The 20,672-nt window shown below is 41.4% G+C and overlaps 1 protein-coding gene across 1 annotated transcript in view; it reads left to right on the top strand.

The window, feature by feature from the left end:
* Window positions 1-20,672, top strand: part of SEC24A (SEC24 homolog A, COPII coat complex component) — a 43,963-nt gene that overhangs the window by 3,450 nt on the left and 19,841 nt on the right. The window contains exons 2-5 of the mRNA XM_056859112.1: window positions 6,827-7,354; window positions 10,016-10,183; window positions 13,708-13,785; window positions 15,280-15,446. Of these exons, the coding sequence (XP_056715090.1) occupies window positions 6,827-7,354; window positions 10,016-10,183; window positions 13,708-13,785; window positions 15,280-15,446 (941 nt within the window). The remainder of the gene's footprint in view (window positions 1-6,826; window positions 7,355-10,015; window positions 10,184-13,707; window positions 13,786-15,279; window positions 15,447-20,672) is intronic.

The following is a 20,672-nucleotide window of genomic DNA, read 5'->3' as shown; positions in this document are numbered from 1 at the left end:
CATCTAGCCTCTGCTTAAAAACCTCCAGGGAAGGAGCACTTACCACCTCCCGAGGAAGCCTGTTCCACTGAGGAACCGCTCTGTTAGAAAAAATGTTAACGAAAGGTATGAAAAGATATATGAATGATCTGTTTGCTTATTGTGAACCTTTGTAAAAGACCTTTTCCTTTCTTGACTTGTATGTATTTATGAAATAAGAAATCATAGCAGAAAAGGAAAACAGGCTTTTAAACTTCAAAAATTAAACTTGTTATCTTCAGTCTTATCTAAATTAATGAACACATGAAATGATTTTTACATTTAAGTTATGATTTATAACCCTGACCTGTTGGTCATTTAAAATGCTTAATATTCTTGTCAGCAAATACATAGTTTTTATACAAGCTCAAATACTGCACAGCATGCACATTGTCCGGGGAAGGAAATTTGTTTCACAAAATCTGAACAAATTTAGGCTAATATGTAGCACTATAATCTGTAACACTTGGGTTTTGTTTGTTCCATGAAGTATACATGCTGTATAGTATTTGAACATCATAAACTTTCTGTTAATAGGACTAGTGCAATGTTTAGCATTAATTTCCATCAAAACAATTTATTACAAAAATAGATCAACACATTTTTAGAAGCAAGGAATTCTGTGCCACCTTAAGGCTAACACATTTGTGGCAGCAGTTAATAGACTTGGCACATTCACATAATTTAGTAAGGAGAGGGGCCATAATTTAATCTTGAGCACATGCTTCGCATGAAGAAAGTTCACTGTTTCAGAACCCAGCATCTCTAGGTAAAAGATTGTCTAGCAGCAGGGCCTGGATGGCCCAGGATAGCCTGATCTCGTCAGATCTCAGAAGCTAAGCAGGGTCAGCCCTGGTTAGTATTTGGATGGGAGACCACCAAGGAAGACCAGGGTTGCAGTGCAGAGGAAGGCACTGGCAAACCATCTCTGTTAGTCTCTTGCCATGAAAACCCCAAAAGGGGTCGCCATAAGTCGGCTGCGACTTGAAGGCACTTTACACACACACAGCAGCAGGGCATGAAATGATCTGTGGGTAAGACCATCATGTATGCGGATGTTCAGAGTAGACAATGTTGGGCTGGCTGGATTAGTGCCCTGACTTGGTATTTATTTTTATTTATTTACAAAACCTTTATCCCACCTTTCTGCTCTTACAGGAGCCACCAAGGTGGCTAACAATTTAAAACATACATGATAAAATCTATATACTAATAGCAAAGTTGGCCAATTCTGAGGATACTTAAATCCAGTGACTGGAGCTGTGAACAGGCTAGACTGATCTTTCTACAAACCTAAAAAGGAACCTAGGTTTGCAGAAAAATGTGAAATCTTAAAAAAATACAGTAGGGGGTTAAAACCCCCAAAAGTGATAAAAGGAGCTCCTGTAGCTTTAAGCAACAGATTCCCGCAGTGACTGTTGCTAGGCAGCCACAGATTGCAGGCTTGGTTCTGTCAGAAAAAAGGCAGGGCCCTTTTCAGAGCAGACTCATTGTGGCTGGGCCCAACTAGGGCTGCCAGCTCCAGGTTGCAAAATTCGTGGAGATTTTGTGGTGGATTCTGAGAAGGGCAGGGTTTGGGCAGGAAAGAGGCCTCAGCTGAATATAATGCCATAGAGTCCATGCTTCAAAGTAGTCATTTTCGCTAGGGAGACAGGTCTCTGTGGCCTGGAGTTCAGTTGTAATTCTGGGAGATCTTCAGGCAACCTTAGACCTCAAAGCAACCTCTAGGTGACTTGATACCACCTGACTTGCATGACTGTACTAGGCCTGGATGTTTGCTACTGTTCTATAGCAGCCACCCTAGGAAAGTCAGTGTGGTGTAGCAGAGCTTCAGAGTAGGGTCTGGGAGACCCAGTTTCGAATCCCCACCTTCCTGTGGAAGCTCACTAGGTGATTTTGGGCCAGTCACATACTTTCAGCCTAACTTATCTCACAGGGTTGTTGTGTGAATAAAAAGGCAGAGAGGAAAATAATGTAAGCTGCTTCGGCCCCCACTGTGGAGAAATGTGCAGTATAAATGAAGCACATAAGAAATATAGTTGAAGACGGGGGGCAAATAAAAGGTAGGTTGGTGAATGGCTGAGAAGGAGATAATGAGGCAGGGAAAGAGGAGAGGGTATGGGGGTTGCCAGGAGGAGGTGAAAAAAGGAACTAGTGTGGGGAGGGGGATAGAGGGGACAGTGCCACCCCACAAGTCCTTGTGGGTTCCCTACCATGCAAGTGGGCCTGACCCAGTGGCCGGCGCCACACAGCTAGGCTACAGTTCTACAGCTATGTAGAAGCTCAGGGGGTGGGGAAGCTTAAGATAGGAAGATAAAGGTAGATTTGCTGTTGGGTGGGAAGGAGATAGGGTTACCAACTCCAGGTTAGGAAATATCTGGAGATCTGGGGGGGGGATAGAACATGGATAGGATGGGGTTTGAGGGGTGGTCTCAGAGGGGTATAATGCCATAGACTCCAACCTCCAAAGCAGCTGTTTCTTCTATGGGAACTAGGGTTGCCAGCCTCCAGGTAGGGGCTGAAGATTACCCAGAATTACAACTGCTCTCCAGATGATGGATATCAATTCCCCTGGAGGAAATGGCTGCTTTGGAGGGTGGGCTCTATGGCATTATACCCTGTTGGGGTCGCGTCCCTCCCCAAACCTCACCTCCCAAGTCTCTCCCCCCGCAAATCTGCACGAATTTTCCAACCTGGAGCTGGCAACCCTAAGGGGGAACTGATCTCTGTAGTTGGGAGATCCATTGTGGTTCCAGGAGATCTCCAGGCCCCACCTGGAAGTTGGCAACCCAAGAAGGAATCAGGGAAAAGGGAGAAAGGGCTATGGGGGCTTTCAGGAAAGTAAAAGAGGAAATGGTGTGCAGGGAGGAAATGAGGCTCCTCTTACAAGTTCTTGTGGGTTCTCACTTGTCATATTTTAAAACCACTAAAATCAAACCCTCAAACAAACATCGTTAAAACAATTAAAAGCTGAATGAAAATATATGCAAAACATAAAAACAGAAATTAAAATATTGGTTAGAAAGGAGGGGTCGTTGAGGGAATACCAAACGAATCAAAAAAGTCTACACCCACTGCCAGAAGATGGCGACAGAAGGGGACATGTAAACCTCCCCGGGGAGAGAGTTCTAGAGCGTTGGTGTCATGACTGAGAAGGCTCTCTCTCAAGTTGCCACCCACCCAGTCTCAGAAGGTAGGGGCACCTGAAGCAGGGCCTCCAAAGATGATCACAGTGGTTGGGCATGTTTATAAAGGAGTAGGTGATCCTTCAGACTTGTTGATCCCAAGCTATATAGGACTAGTACCTTGAATTGTACCTGGAGACAAATCGGGAGCCAGTGTAGATGGGCCAAGACTGGAGTGATATGGTCTCTATGACCAACTCCAGTCAATATCCTTGGCTGCAGCATTCTGCACCAATTGAAGTTTCGGAACACTTCTCAAGGGCAGCCCCGTGTAGAGCTCATTGCAGTAATCTCATCTAGATGCAGTAATCCAATATACATAAACTTCACATATTCAGCACTGCAATCTTGTGCACAGATACTTGGGAATAAGACTTCGTAAACCTATTGGGACCTACTTCTGAATAAATAAGCATGTAATCAAACTGAGCTCCCCTACCACTGGGTTTGAAAAATATTTTTTGTAGAAATGAGCAGCAAATCTGATTTCATTTTTTTAAAAAGAGCTTACTATTTTTGCTGGCAAGATACCACAAAAGTGGAGGGCAAAGGAGTTGATTTGTGTAGTGGTACAGCGCTCCCTTTCTTCTCTTCTGGCTGTAAAGATACCAGAGCAGAAAGGATCCCCAAAACAGCTGTGATTACTGTGAGGTTCAGGTCAATTTCTGCTGGAAATGAAAGTAAAAGTTAAATGGTCTGCAGGCCTAGAGCTGTCATGCTCTTAAACCCATAGTGAACCAATTCCTTTTGTAACTTAAAAGACAATTACAAGGAGGACGAACGTCTGCTCCACTTGCAACCTGTGTGTAGCTTTGTGTAACCTCTCTGAGTACTGTAGCAACCCATCCTAACAAATGTGAAAGGAAATAACTGGTACATTTGTGTACCGCTCAAGAGTGACATGTTTGCAAAAGATGGAAGAGTGGAATTCTGTCTTGTTATCCAACTGTGCCGTGTTCATGTGTGTGGTGCTGCTTCAGATTCATGCAACCCTGTCCAGTGTTGGCATTGTATTTATTTATTGAAACATTTATATCCCGTCTTTCCTCGTAGTTCACAGCGGCTTGAACCAAAGAAAGTTGCTCCTCACATGAGTAATATGTTTAACACTCCTCTCCTGTTAGGGCAAGTTCAGTTACTTGATGACATCTAGCTGCCTTGCCAGCTTTTCCATCCCACAGTGTTCCAGAACTTCTTACAATATGGGGAATTAATTCCCTGATTTATTGGTTGATTATAAACGTTGACTGCAGCATTAGAATCTGATACAACCTGTTTATAAAGAGTGGATGGGATAACCAATTGGGGCAGGCCAGTTGGTGGATTGGTTACCTTTGCCAACTTGAAATTGAATAATAACATCAATTACTTGTTTGGGGCAATTAGGGTATTCATAGGGTTTTTTTAACTGTTGGCAAGTATCTGTGTCTTTTCTAGGACCTCTAAATATTTTGTTTAGATAAACAGAAATCTTGTGGAACCTTAAAGACTACAGCCCACTCATCTGAATGATCCTCACTTTGCATTGCAACTAGAAGTTCTATGTTTTTGCATAACCTAGGACAGTAAGCAGGTTTCCCTACCTTGCATTTGAATGTATTAAAATTGTACCTCTGTTGATCTAGAATTTGGAGGCCCTATGAGTCTGCTGATTTTGAATTATTTTAGAATAAAATTCTCTTAACCGTTTTAGATACCCCAGAAGGAGACCTTTAACTTTTCTGTAAACTGAAATCCGTATGCGCATGGTGGGATAGAGGGTGCATTTGTATCTCTCTAGCTAATGAACTAGGTTTTCAATCCTTTGCACACTCTCCTGGGAGTAAACTTCAACACAATAGAACTTCTGAGCCTATGCGTACTGTACATCCCAGAAATAGACGCCCAAAGATTTGTTTGATGAAACAGACTCAATCCAGTTTGACTAGTCAAGTAATATGGTTTTAGCGCCTTGCGCAAATGATTGTTATACAGTCCAGTTGATTATTTTTCTGGACCCAGTGCACTTGCCCTGACCTGGATAGCCCAGGCTAGCCCCATCTTATCAGATCTCAGAAGCTAAGCAGGGTCGGCCCTAGTTGGTACTTGGATGGGAGGCCCCCAAGGAAGCCCAGGGTCACTATGCAGAGGCAGGCAATGGAAAACCACCTCTGAAGGCCTCTTGCCTTGAAAACTTGATGGGGGCGTCATAATGCGGCTGTGACTTGATGGCACTTTCTATCCAGTGTAGCTAATGTAATGCCTGAAATTAAAATCGGGTTGAGAGGCACATTTTGGGCCTAAGTGAGCATGGCCCCACGATTGTGCTAGCCTGGCCTTGAAACTAGGAACTGCTGTTGCCAGTTCTGCATTGAGAATGGTGCTTACATCTCAGATTCCACCAAATGCCTTTTGTAGTTCTAAGGGGGAGGGTTTGGAAAATCACAATGTACCGTTTTGTATCTTTGGGAATGGAGAAATTGGGGACACTACATACATTAATTTATTGTGCCACAACTCCTGGACTCTGAAATGAGTTTCTCCCTTGGTTGTTAGAAGGCCAAGACTTTTGCAGAAAATCTACAAAAATAGATTTTTACTTGCTAATGAGAGTAAGCAGGCCACACAAACAATAGACACGTTAGCAGTGAAGTTGGCTAAAAAAGCAGTTGCCTTTCTTTGTGGCATCTAAGCTTGATTGTCACTTGCAACAAAGTGATATTCTAGATTTCTGGTAAGGAGCAGTTTCTGTAATTATAAATTGATCCTTCATTTGTTATTTGCAGCTGTTTTGTACTTTGGTAGCCATTTGTTGTGTTGGTAATAATTTTATCTTGAACGAGGTAGGGTTGCCAACACTGAGCTGGGACATTCCAAGAGATTGGGGGTGGAGGGAGAGGTTTATGGAGGAGAGGGACCTCAGTGGGGTATAATACCAGAGACTCCACCCTCCAAAGCAGCCAGGAGAATGATCTCTCCTGGAGAAATGATCTCTGTAGTCAGGAGATCAGTTGTAATTCCAGATCTCCAGGCTCCAGCGGGAGGTTGGCAACACTCGAATGAGATCTTCTCCCTTCTAAACAATAAAGTTGAATGTATTCTGCTTTATTATGCTGAGTGCTTTTTTAAATTATTGCTGAGAATAAAAGATTCTCAATTACTTTTGAATAACTTTTAAACAAAAGAGCAAGGCATATCCTTTGCTACCTGTCTGACTTATTTTGAGCACTTTCATTTAGTAGAGGTTTAACTGCAGATAATACTGTGAAATCTCAAAACAGATTAATTCTGATTGTGGAATTATAAACAATAATCTTAATTCTCATAATACATAGTAGAAAGATATAATTTCAATTTAACCCAATAAATAAATATTGCCTTGTTTCTCCTGTGAACATCTTTTTAGAATGTTTAAGAATCTGTGTTAGGAGGATGGGCTGTAGCAAATCTCATGTTAAACTGCATTAAATCAGATAGACAAAAGTTTTATATTACTAGAATTTCTATTGCTTTTTCCCTGCCAGTCTAACTTATTTGCTTGTTTCTGCATTTGAAACATGATTTGTCAATGGCAAACCTATTGCTATATGGTATTTATATAACTAAAGTTGTTTTTACCTTCCCCCCCCCCCCACCCGGGGCAGGTCCTGTGCAAAGCTCATTGATGAATTCATCACATATGGCAGATGGACAAGCATATAATTCTTGGGTTCCTGGTGTGTATTCCCAGCCAACGACGACGAAGAATCCTCTGCATACATCTTCTGGACAATATAACTATGGTGGTTCACAGCCTGTTTCATCTTTTAGTAATTATCAGGGACCTGGGCAGACTCTTAATAGACCACCTACTGGATCTTCTGTGGCGACAATACAACCTGGACCAGTTGCCCATATGCCTCCTCCACTGCAGAACTCGGCTGCTGTATCAACCTCTTCTGGTAGCTTTTCTTCTGGAGTTAATTTCCCAGCACACTCAAACTGGCAGTATGGGCAGACTCCTTTGAATCAGCCAACGATTGGCTCTTCTGGAAACCATTTTGCTCACCCAGCAGCAACAGCAGCAACTCAGCCATTGCTATCCTCATCAGGGAATACAAATCTGCCCACAAGCTATCATTATGTTTCTTCTGCTGGAGGTACTCCAGTTCAAAACAGCTACACAAAGCCAGGTAAGCAAAGAAACTTGTAACTCCTCCAATAACAATTTTTTTTTTTTGCAACTTGGCTGGCAAAGAATCCTGATAACTACTCATCCCAACTGTTTGAGTCCGACCCTTTAAAGTTATGAATTTTTTGAAATCATGCAGCTTCAGAAGAATAGTCCTTGCAGGTTTTTTATCACTTTCTGCTTTTTGATAAGTTGGAGCATATTACCAATGCAAATGAAAGGGGTGAGTGAACTCAGTCTCGAATAGTTCTGCCTCCCTGAAAGACTTTTCCAAATGACTATGACGATGTAAAGGCTCATTATTTCAAAAAAATACACTGAACAAGAGCAAAGCTTATGAAGTACTAATATTTCATGCATATTCATAAAGTAGTATGGAAACTTGAGATGTCATAACTAAGGATCCAGATAAACATTAAGATATGGCTGAAGACTCGAATCCAGAAAAATGGTGGCTAGGACATTTAATTAACTGACTAAAGATTAAAAATGCTCTGGTTTTTGCTCAGGGAAAAAGATTTATTTTCCTCCATGAATAAGTATTATCCAAAATGAGTTACTGGATTCATTGCAGCTCCTTTTAAACCTTAGGTAGATTCGGAATCTTTAACCAACTAAATGTTGTAGCAACCTTTTCAGTTTTAGATTTGAGTCTTTGGTCATCTGTATGGTTGTATTTGCTTTGGAATACAGAGTCTTGTAACATCTCTATCATTTCTGCCTACTTCATTGAATACATAAGAGAGTAGCTTCTGTGATCAAGCTCCATTTGCAAAACATGGCTTTCCCACTTTTTCTTGCTTTTTTTGTTCTTTCCCACACACTTTTGATGGTTGATGAAATCTTAGAAAAAAGGGGGTTTGAAAGCAGGGAATTAGCAGAAATTGTCACCTCCTGTACAAGAGAAAGTGTCTTTGTGCAAGGGAAAATTAGGAATTAAGCCAGTATAATTTGTTTTTCATTTGATTATATACATTCCACCATTGATTATGTTTTTGTGATATAAAGAATTTTGCCCTATTGTAATTTCTCTCCAAATAACCATCTTTTTTTAAAATCCTTTTTGTAGCCATTGTGATTCACAGCTCATAACTTCGCTTGGCAACAGTAAAATATGCATTAATGTAGACCTTCCTCTGTGGCTAAATACATAGGATTTTGCGTAATTCATTGATTTTTATTTCATTTTATTTAAATAATTATGTTCTGTCTTTCCCCAGAAAATGGTTCTTATTAATTGCTTTGGGTCATAGTCTCCTAAAACAGTGTTTCCCAACCTGTGGGTTGGGACCCAAAAGTGGGTCATGGGCCATCCCTCCCAAATGGCCACCCCTGCACTTTCCATTGCTTTCTTTTGTATTTTGGAAACCAAGATCTGACCCTGGAAACAGTGCCTTCCATGTCAAACATGAGTTGATATTTTCTTCTTCACTGCATATACATGTTGATCAAGTAAAACATGTCCTGATGGTTACTAGAGTGAGTTTCTTAGAATCTTAGGGGGGATTCGAGGGAATAATGGAGAAGGAGAGGGTGGTCAAAGTTTGCAACCTCCATATGCAAAGGCTGTGTGTGACGGAATGTCACTTGTTTGGGGTTCATAGTGGGGGCAGCTGTGTCCTTTGTGCAGTGTTTGTTGGTTTCTCAAAAACATCTGGTTAGCCACTGTAGAAAATGGAATGCTGAACTAGATGGGTGCCAAGGTTTGCCTAGTGTGCCAAAAAAACTTGGGCCAGCCCTGGATGGGTCACCATACCAAGTAAATTTGGATTTGTGGGTCACCATACAAGGAACCACTGGATGGAGTTTTGATTTGCTGGGTGCTTGTCTCACTGGGGTAGCAGTTAAGCAGTGAACAATTCATCTGTGGAGCCTGGAACAAAAAATGCATTTCTCAGACAGATAGGATACAAAAGTAAAGTTAGGGCTAGCAAAGTATTTTGGAGGAGAGATTAGTATTACAGCTGCCTGCTTGTTCCAAAATGGACAATTACTTTTGTAAATAATCAAGTGCCTACAAATCCGGAGCATAGTTAAATATCAAAATATGTTCCACAACAAAATCTTACTAATGTTTCTCTTCTGTAAATGAGAACACAGATTAATTACTAGACAATTGTATTGCTAGATTATTTTGTGAATACGAAACTGGGTGGTGGTGGTGTAAGCATGCTCAATCAAGAATGTCTTCTCACTGAAGAGTAGTGAGATACTACAGTGTTGCTAATGGAAGGGTGAGTAGGGACAACCTTTTCCTTCTAGAGCTTGGGGTATATTTATATAGTACTGTATTGGGGGGGGGGCAGTCTGAGTCCTACCCATGATGCTCAGTTATATTAATTTTCTGTAGCATGACTGGGCTATACCGGGATTTACTCTAGCAGTGGCAATTATGGCTCCCTTACCACTTGAGCCAGCCACTTTATGTGGTGTGATGGCATAATGGATGATTCTTGGCACTTTTTGGGAAGAAGGGTTTTTTGATTAGGTGGTACTGAATAATTAAGGAAGGGAGGTTAAATTCTTCAGACTTGTTTGTGGCCTTCTGCAATAGCTCTTATACAAAGTAAAAATAATAATATTTGTACTTTTTCTATTCCGAAGCAAAGTAAAACTCTTCATTGTGCTATGTTGGTTTTAAGTTCTGGTTGTTGTTTTTCAGGTTCTGTTACTCTGCCACTTAATCAGCCAACATATTCACCAGTTCGACCTCCTTTAGGACCTCCTCCAGTTGGGAATCCAGCTTCTACGCGGCCATCAGCTCCCCCAGCAGCTCCACTAGGAAGTTTTGCGTCACAAGCTGTGCAGAATTCAGCAACAAAGCAGGAAGGTAAGGCATTACTTACTTATGACAACAAAGACCTAGTTTTTTATCAGGAGTCCCGTGGCACAGAGTTGTAAGCTGCAGTACTGCAGTCCAAGCTCTGCTCAGGACCTGAGTTCGATCCCGACTGAAGTTGGTTTCAGGTAGCTGGCTCAAGGTTGACTCAGCCTTCCATCCTTCCGAGGTCGGTAAAGTGAGTACCCAGCTTGCTGGGGGTAAAGGGAAGATGACTGGGGCAGGCACTGACAAACCACCCTGTAAACAAAGTCTGCCTAGTAAATGTTGGGATGTGATGTCACCCCATGGGTCAGGAATGACCCAGTGCTTGCCCAGGGGACCTTTACCTTTTTGTACCTAGTTTTTTTATTGCCCTAGTAATGTAGCTGTCTATTTTTGTTTTTAGCTGTGAGCTGAATGTTACAACAGCAGCAGTATTCCCATGCACCCCACAGATTGTGATCCCATCACAACTGTGTTTGGTCCTTACAAAAGCCACTGAACCAGATACATCCACATAGATCTTTCATTCTCTGAATCATGTTTCTCATAGGATGAGTCACAGCAGCTTAGTAGCTTACCATTTTTGGTGGTTTTTTTTTTTTTTTTTGTAATTTGGTACTTTTTATTTTATTTTTTGTAAGCAACTTTGAGTCCCTCTTGGGAGAAGCAGCAGCCTAAAATGCCCAAATAAATACACTTCTTCATATAAAAGAATCCCAGGTATTTTGTTTTTAATGGAAAATTGAGCTGCTTTTGCTCTTTAATCAGCTTCATTTTTAAGCCAACAGTATATCAACTCTGAATTCATGTACATTTTATTATTTAAACAAGTGTAGTAGCTTGCAACTATAGGAAGACTAGAGAGAGACTGACATTATAAATAGTGCAGGTAAGAGATTTCTCATATTTCCCTTTGTGTTCAATAAATCCTTTTGTCCCAGCAGTCAGAAAGAATTGGGGGAGAGGAATATTGGGGAAATCACTGTTTGCTAATGCCCCCCACTGACAGATTGCTGGATTGTTACAACTATTCTGTTCAGCAGTAAAGAAATAAAACTTTAGACAGTGCCAGCATAACTTTCCAGACATGCTTTAACAATATTTTGGTGAGGTAGCTGTGAAAGGAGCCACTTTCCTGGTAACAGACATCACCACCTGTTAGCAGAAGCAAATCTTCTATACAGTTGTCCAGAGCTGAACTCTAGCAAGCACCAGGGAAAAGACTTCAAGGACATTACTGTGTATTCTTTTACTGTACCTTGATATGTGGAGTTGGATCCAGTGATCTTGTCACCCCCGGGACTGAGGATTGTCCCCACTTTCCCTTCCAACTTTAGGGAAGTTGATTCCTTGGGGTCACAGGATCTATGTGGAGTAACAGCTCATGGGTTGAGCTATATCAGGGAGCAAAATCACCATTCTTGCCTCTTCTGTTGGTGGACATGCACTGAATAGAGAGGGAGGAAGGAACAAGTTTGTCCCTTTCTGTTTCCTCACTACAACCCAGTTCCCTGCTGGCTGTTATTCCACACAGTCCTTTGACCCCCAGAATCAACTTTTTTGGAAGGAACTGCAGGCTGGATTCAGCACACTTTTTAATTGCATGTTGTACACACTATTCATCTGCAGTGGGAGGCTGCCCTGCCTAATTAGTGCATTTCCAAAAATCCTGGGGCATCCTTAGTGAATGAAATACTATAGTCATTTTAGTAGCTTTATCAGTTAATTTTTTTCCGCTTAGAGTTTGTGTGTTAGGATAAACTATCTTGAGTTTTGTGGCATTCAAGTAATATTGCATCATTTCCATGTGATATTGAATGGCCTGATCATTTGAAGCAGGCAGCCTGAGGTCACAAGTAAGTTCTATTCTTAGATGCTGCTTTGTGTGATTATCCTGATATATACACAGAGAAACAAACAGCAAGTCAAGCTGCTTTAATAACAAATACTTTGATAGTCTTAGAAAGGGGTTAACAGTAAAAGGGAAGAGTAATTTTGTTGCATTAAAATAGCTTGGCAGGAAAGTTAGTCAAATGGCTTTATTCTTGTAAACTGCTAGATGGTGGTATTTACCCATCTATAACTGTTAATCATTCCCCTTCTGACAATATAAAGAATACCTTCTGGTCCAAATGTTGCATTTTAAATGCATTAAACCTATCTGAACAAAGGGGTCTGCATGGAAGAAAAGGCCTTTTTTTTGCCTTCAAAATAGGGTAGGGTGATGAATTCCTGTGTTCATCTGTAATTAAGCTATTTTTCTGTTCATAAGTAACTGTCCCTTAGCATCTTACTTAGAAGTGGTGAGTGCTGTTTAAAAGTGCAAGAAATTTTATGCACTGGCTCTGTAATATATTCATCATCATACAATAGTTCTATCGTGGGACAGAGGCCAAAGAGCAGCTATTGTTTTCACCAGGACAGGCATATTTCTGTACCAGGAATTGTTACCAGCAAATGTCTTTTGCCACCAAATACCTTTCCTCCTCACTCATTTTATGGAATCCACAGAAAACTGTCTTAAGACCTTATTGATGTTTTGCTATTTGAAGTTGGGACAACAGTCATATAAGGGGGTAAAAAAAAATCCCCCCATCTGGGGAGGAGGGATCTCATTGTGAAGGTTAATGCTCCACAAGCACGGCTGTACATAAGATCTTGCACAGTTCTTCTTTTACCAGTGAGATGTAGATTCCCCCCAGTACGCGCTCTGCCTGCTCTAGAGAAGCAGGACATTCCCAAAACTCTGCTCTTTGCTACAATTTGATACTTGCAAAAACACAGTTGGGGATCGTGACAAAAAAAGGCACGAAAAAGATCCATTGCCGACTCAATCCTGTACAGTTCATTTCAGCTGCTGCCAAAGCCATGTGATGGTGACTTCTGAAGACACACTTGCCTCGTGGAGCTGGAGGAGGGGTTGCGTGGAGGCACAGAAGAAGCACTCTCTGAGAATCTCTCCCCCACTCCCACTCCCCATAATGGGGACTGTATCTGTTGTTTTTTTATATCCTGTCCCAACATTGTGAGGCAAAATGTTGAACTACTTGTAGCTCACAAAACTTGATTGTTAATGGTAAATTTCAGTTAACAAGAACCTCTAGATTTAAGCCCTCTTTCTCTCTTTCTCTTTCTTTCTCTCTTTCTCTCTTTCTTTCTTTCTTTCTTTCTCTCTTTCTTTCTTTCTTTCTCTTCTCTTTCTCTCTCTCTCTCTCTTTCTCTCTCTCTCTCTTTCTCTCTCTCTCTCTTTCTCTCTCTCTTTCTCTCTTTCTTTCTCTCTCTCTTTCTCTCTTTCTTTCTCTCTCTCTTTCTTTCTCTCTCTCTCTCTTTCTCTCTCTCTCTTTCTCTCTCTCTTTCTCTTTCTCTCTCTTTCTCTCTCTCTTTCTTTCTCTTTCTTTCTGTAATTTTTATGACACCTCTCCTAGAGAACTTCACTGGGGCAGCTTACAAAACAACAACATAAAACATCACGTTGAAAGTTATGAATTAAAATCCAGCATTAAAATATTAACAGATGATTTTCTTAGCAGGTGATGCTGCTTCCGCTGCCAGCGATGGGTCACTGGTCCAGAACAATTATGATACAATAGAAGGAGGGGGCTTCCCAGGTAAGGAGTTTCCTTAAACTTAAATGTATTAACCGTATTTGGTTGCCATTTCTCAAGGAGTGACGGCGGCTTCTATAAAATCCCTGTTCTACTTAACAGTGTAGTATGTGTTGAGGTAACACAATTAAGCTTCATCCTGACTGTATATACATGTGCTTGTACAGTGTCCCTTCAATGTTAGTGTAACAGTTCTCACCTTTGGGTAACAAAATCATGAACTATTAAATACTGATGTAAGAGATTGTACATAAGAACATAAGAAAGGCCCTGCTGGATCAGACCAAGCCCCATCAAGTCCAGCAGTCTGTTCACACAGTGGCCAACCAGGTGCCTCTAGGAAGCCCACAAACAAGACGACTGCAGCAGCACCATCCTGCCTGTGTTCCACCGCACCCAATATAATAGGCATGCTCCTCTGATACTAGAGAGAATAGGTATGCAGCATGACTAGTATCCATTCTAACTACTAGCCATGAATACCCCTTTCCTCCATGAATATATCCACTCCCCTCTTAAAGCCTTCCAAGTAGTTGGGAACAGTGTTTTCAAGAAATGGAAAGTGGCCATGTGTATTGTGCATTATATAAAGCCGGATGCTGTTGTATGGTAACTTTAATAATACAGCAAATATATGGCAGCATTGCTGAAAGTATAGCTACAGCCTTTCTAGAGCTGCGACCTGCCTTTAATCTCCTGGTGGCAGGATGGGCTACACTGAGCTGCAAGCACATGGCAGAATTTGGGTGACATCACTGCCGTGATAGGAAGAAGGGTTGGCAGAGTGGTGTCACTGGCCAGGATCATGGGCAACCGAGAAGGCTTGGAACAGAAAACACAGGCCAAGCATTAGGAGCTGAACTGCAAGGAATAAGCCACAAGCTGGAACCATGGAGGAATCCTCTCCGCTACTAAGCGTGCACCACATCCTGCTGCCCCGCTCAGTATGTGTGCAGAGAAATACAGGAGATGTAGTGCCCTTGTTCCCTTCGTTGTCTAGAGGCAGGCCCTTCTAAAAAGCATGCGCACACACATAGCCCCCCCATCAGCTTTCATAGCAGCTTGCAATCCAGCAGGTGTGATTCCTCAGCCCACCTCATAGTCCCAACTGGCAACTATTTGTGCTTGCAGAATTGACATCATCAGGCTACCATCCACAAGTCAAAACATTTTTGAAACACGACCACTAGAAAAATAAGAACAGAATTTGACTGCTTATTCAAAATAGCATGTGTATGTATGGCATTACTGGGAATCCACTTGATACAAGTTGTAATTTTTGCTGCCAAATGCCCCATCCTAAGCACACACTGCTGGCATAGAAAGTCTTGGCCTTGAACTTCAGAACAAGTATCCAACAAGATTAGCTGGGTGGACCGTGTTGGCTACCCCTTTCTATTTTGCTTGAAACTAAACTCCCCTGAAGGCAGTAAGTAACTTCAGGATTGAAATATTAGCATTATTGCTGGCCTCTTAATGAATGCATTCTTTTTCTAGCAATTGCACATACCCCTTCTGCTCCTCAGAATCTTAAGATGAATAGACATGTTGGGAGTTCTTATCCCAGCTTGCCTCCAGGCTACCAAAATGCATCTCCATCTGGAGCACCAAGAATGCCATCCCCAGGGATGCAGTATCCATGTGGACCACAACAGTTTCCTCAGGTAACGTAAGCATGCTATAGTACATTGACTGTCTATAGACTTCTGTAGAGTGTTTTGGGGTATAGGAGTTGGTCTTTTATGGTTCAGGGTGCACCTTTTGAAAAAAAAAAAGGTATTTTTTCGATCCAGATATCAGGGAGCTGAACAATTTCGGTGTTCCTGGTTATCCAGGTTCCAAATAACGGTTTAGTATTCGGATCTGGTTTCCCCCCAGGATTCTGATATTCTTTGGCTCCATTATTCCCTTTGGGGAATCTTTCTGGGGGGCTAGAGGGGCTTTATAAAAAAGCTAATGGCACCAAAATTACAGCGGAGCTACTGGTGCCTGTCCACTAAAAAACCCCAAGTTTCAAGTGAATTGGACCAAGAGCTCCAATTCTATCAGCCCCTAAACAAAGTATCCCCAGCTATCCTCCATTGTTTCCTATGGGGGGGATTCTGGGGGAAAACAGTAACTAAACACTCAAGAACAAACAAAGCAACCATTGGCCAAAAGCCCCCCTATGCAAACAGAACCGGCAAGCGCAAAGAACCAATTCAGAACCAGGGAATCCCAGCAGAAGCATGGGACAATGTGGCAAACCTAACACAAAATGTCATAACAGAGAATCCAAGCCAATGTAAAATCCGAGAATACAATGCAAACCACAAATCCCACACACCAACTTGAGCAAAGGACACAATGTTGCTGTGAGACCAACAAAATCAGTTTCAAAGAACAGAATCCAAGCCAACCTGGCCAGCCAATACCAAGCCCTGGCAAGAAGAGACTGATAACACAGTAAAATTAAAGAAAAGCAGACATGGGAGCCTTAAAACTCTGGCCCATGATATTCCCAGCTACTCCCTAATATTTCCAGGATTTCTTGGGACCCATTTCCCGGTATCTTGGAAGCCTTCTGGACACCCGAAAATACCGATAGGAGAGGTAGATATATATTCAGACTGGAATCTTCAGATAGATATTCTGGCTACATATTCAGACTGGAAATATTCAAACACATCCCTAGTTCAGGGTTCAAGTAAGTACCAGATGGTAATATTTTAAAGATCTTTCAGTTTGTTTATTTAAAAATGTATATTCTGCATTTTCTCCTGCAAGGGGGCTCAGTGCAGCTCACAAGTTCAGCAGTATAATACAATAGAATATCAACAGGTTTCACACAATCCAGAAAACAGTTATGTCCATCATAAAGGCCAAATAAAATCTCTTGCTGCCTCAACTAAAAGCTTGCCTAAAAATCTCTGCCTCGTATAACCTTCTGTTAACAAGGAGGAAGAGTTCCTGATCTTCTGCAGGAATAGTGGAAGAAAAAAGAGGGGAATGAAACCCAACCTAAAAACAAAAGCTGGGTACCCGGGGTTGGGTGAGAGGAAAATTTATGTAAGTCTATGTGGAAATATTACAAATATATTTTATTAGACGCGCTATACAGATTTTAAAATTCTTTAAAAGCATTAAAATGGCACAATGGCCAAACTTAAGGTTGATATCTGTAACAACAAACCCAAATGCGTTTTGGCCCCTTGGGCCTTCATCAGTGGTTAGTTAAAACCTTTTCTAAAATCTGCACACATATATAGAAATACAATTATGTGAACCAATACAAATACAAAATACAAAGAACTACAGTTTAAAACCCAACCAGGTAAGTACTGGTTAGTACTGGTTAGTATAAGTAGTACTGGTTAGTATAAGTCTCTTGTATATTTTGTGTGTAGATGTCAACCTGGTGAAGCAGGTTGATATCTGCACACAAAATATACGAGAGACTTATACTAACCCGTACTACAACAAAAACCCAATATACCAGTTGTTTGAATAATTAAGAATAAACTTTACAACATATTCACTTACCTGGTTGGGTTTTAAACTGTTTGTACTTTGTATTTGTATTGGTTCACATCATTGTATTTCTATATATGTGTGCAGATTTTAGAAAAGGGTTTAACTAACCACTGATGAAGGCCCAAGGGGCCAAAACGCATTTGGGTTTGTTGTTACAGATATCAACCTTAAGTTTGGCCATTGTGCCATTTTAATGCTTTTAAAGAATTTTAAAATCTGTATAGCGCGTCTAATAAAATATATTTGTAATATTTCCACATAGACTTACATAAATTTTCCTCTCACCCAACCCCGGGTACCCAGCTTCTGCAGGAATAGTACAAGAGCTACTATAGAGAGCATCCGTAACTGCACTGAGGCCCTTCTTATTAGCCTGCGGAAGGATTTGATAAAAGCTATTGGACCAAGTGTAGTTGTTGCATGGGAAAGGTGGTCCTTCAAGTATGTAGACCCCAGGTTGTGATGAGCTTTAGAGGTAAGCACCAGCTCTTTAAATTGAAGATGTTCTGAAATAAGCGTTCTCTTTGAAGCTTCTTTCAAAAACTGAACTGCCACATTTTGTACCAGCTACAGTTTCTGTGGTCACCTTTAAGGGCAGCCTCAAATGCAGTGCACTGTTTATAATTTATTTAGAAAATTTTGTTGTTTCCTCTCCAGAGTACCTGCGTTACAGTAGATGATCCTTGAGATTACAGTAGCATGGCATGGCCAGGTCAGCTGAGTCTAGAAGGGAAGATAATTTTTCTGCCTGATAGAATTAAAAATGCACTGTTCTCTACCACACTGACTTACTTCTCTAGCAACAAACCTGGGTCCAAATGCGCCTCTAAACGGCTGACCTGATTGGCTAACACCCGACTCATTCCATTCAAGGAAAGGCAGTGCAGTCTTTTCTAGATCATCAGACTTACCAACCACCATCATCTCCATCTTACCTGGATTCAGTTTTAGCTTGTTCTTTCTGAGCCATGGATTCCAAACATCAGCCTAGATGGAGATGATGGTTCCTGGAGGCTTATTTAAAGAAACATGAAGCTGCCAGTTATCAATATACTAATGGCATACAACTTGGAAGCTTCAGACAATCTCATTAGCAGCTGAACATAGATATTGAAAAACATTGGAAGGAACACCAATCCTTGTGAAACATCACAAGGTAAGTTCAGAGTAGTGGATTTGACATCATTGTTAACCACTCCCTGCATGTGATCAGGTAGAAAAGATCAACACCATTTAAGAACTACCTCTTATCCATCCAGTTTCTACTAATCAAGAATTATATGATCTAACTTCTCTAACACATAACTTCCATCTCTGAGCTACTGCTACTAATAATTAGCTCTGGCAATAGAGGCTCCTGTTTAAATTAGAGATCAGAGAGGTACAGGTTGAATGTATGGATGAACAACTATAGGGTATCGAGAGGGGAGCATCAGGTGACGGTGGTGATCCCCAAAAGATGGGGGAACTGGTGAACAAATGACTTTTCAGGAGGAATACAGAAGGCCAGAACAGGAGGTTGTTTGATGAACAGTACCAAGGAATTGGTTAGCAGAAGTTTGGTTTTGTGATTCACAAGAAGACTGAGGAGGAAATATGTATTTGTTTGGAAGCTTATAAGTAAGCCATAGAGTCTTGAAGATGCAAGGCGTGGCAGGGAGACAGGACAGATACATAAAAAGGGTGTGATGTGGTCATAGTTACAGAAGGCTGAACTGAAATGAGCAAATTGCAAGGATGGGCTTACAGCAGTGGTGCAAAGACCAAAGGTTGTCTCTTGCTGAGAGTGAAGATGTATCAGTGTCAGAACTATCAGCTGCCTGGATGAGTGAGGAGTTGAGCTTGTTGCGAAGGCTGTGAACTGGGGAAGCTGATACTTTTCCCGAGGCTGACTGCTGACCTATTAGCTGTATGAAGTCGGGAGTGTGGTGACAAGTGTGAGTTTTGGCTATGGAAAACAAGTTCAAATTGCTGCTCAGCTGTGATGCTTGCTGAGGTCGAAAGCTTGCTGAGTGACCTTGGGCAAGTCTTTCCCTCAGTGATTCTACAAATCCGTTGTAGTTTCCAGGAACTCCTGTGCTGAAAACAAAGCTTCAGACTGTTCCATTCTTATCTAATATCCAAGTATGCCCTCTAGGCACATCCAAAAAAAATTGCAAAAGGGCTGCACGGGGCTAAGAAGTGCTGTCAAAGGAAGGGAAAACAGGAAAGTTGTAGAAATTAGCCACCAAAGTCCCTGAAAATACAGAGAATCCTGGAAGGGGAGATTTCAGTTAGGGGTGTTCTCTTCAAATATTTCTGTATTAACTTCATACCCAAATTTCAGGGAGGGTATGCTTTCTGTTATCCCAAAGTTTTCAGACCCTCGATAATATTTCAGGATTTTTCCCCAGGTGCTTTGTTTTGTGTTGCAAAAATTCAGGAATGTTTTTCCAGTTCCCCCCATTTTGTCACACACACCCCTCCTCAAGGCAGCAGTAGCAGGGAGGGAGAGAAAGGAAGCTGGCCCACCAAATTGCTGCTAGTCAGCTTCTCTTTCTTTTTAAGTTTTAAAGACACTGGAAGCCTAGGCTGACAGCTGGTGCGGACACCTGATAGTCCAGTGGACAGAGGCCAGGTCTACTGGTCACTGGAAGTAATAGCCCCATTATTTCCTATGGGTAGACTTATGGACCCATTATTTTCAATGGCCAGGGCCTCCTGACTATGAGCTGGTTAGTTAGAGCTTCTAATCCTTTTAATATTTAAAAGGATGGGGGCGGGGACTCCAATTAACAGCTTTTGGGCTAGCTTCCTTTCTCTCTCCCTACTCACCCCTGTGCCTCCCAGAAACTAAAAAACTCTAGCAATTCCAGGAGATAAATCTTAATTACTCCCTCGCTCTCACAACATTCATTTGAGGTAAGCTTGTGCTGAGACAGTGACCGGCTTGGTTTGGGTGTGTAGGTGAAATGTTTGACATTTCTTTGCTCCTCCTCTTCAGTTCCTTCATTACCTCTACTTGGGTTCTTCTAAAAGCAGCCTTTTCTTTCTATTATTACTGTTACCTCCAATAGTAATTTAAAATTTAAATTAACTAGTTAGATCAAAAGAAATTTAGAGTAGTTAGATTAAAAACTATTTAAATAGAGCAAGAGAAATTTAGCAAGGAATGTTTTAACTGACCTGCCTTACGTTTCTTGCCTTGCATGAAGCAGATAAGCTCAAAGGTATGAAGGAGATTTTTACAGCAAGTGGCCAACGCCGCTATCGTGAATATTTCAGTAAACAGTTATACAATGTTAGTTGTTTTCTTCTGACACAAATGTAATGAAAAAGGGTGGTGGAGGATCTCAACTTTTGTTAAGAGGTGGGGAGTGATTGACCCTCCTGTCTTG

The sequence above is a fragment of the Euleptes europaea genome, chromosome 1 (genome assembly GCF_029931775.1).
Source record: "Euleptes europaea isolate rEulEur1 chromosome 1, rEulEur1.hap1, whole genome shotgun sequence".
In the NCBI taxonomy this organism is placed as follows: Eukaryota; Metazoa; Chordata; class Lepidosauria; order Squamata; family Sphaerodactylidae; genus Euleptes; species Euleptes europaea.
The sequence above is the reverse complement of the archived record's forward strand: the minus strand, read 5'-3'. Positions and strand labels throughout refer to the sequence as shown.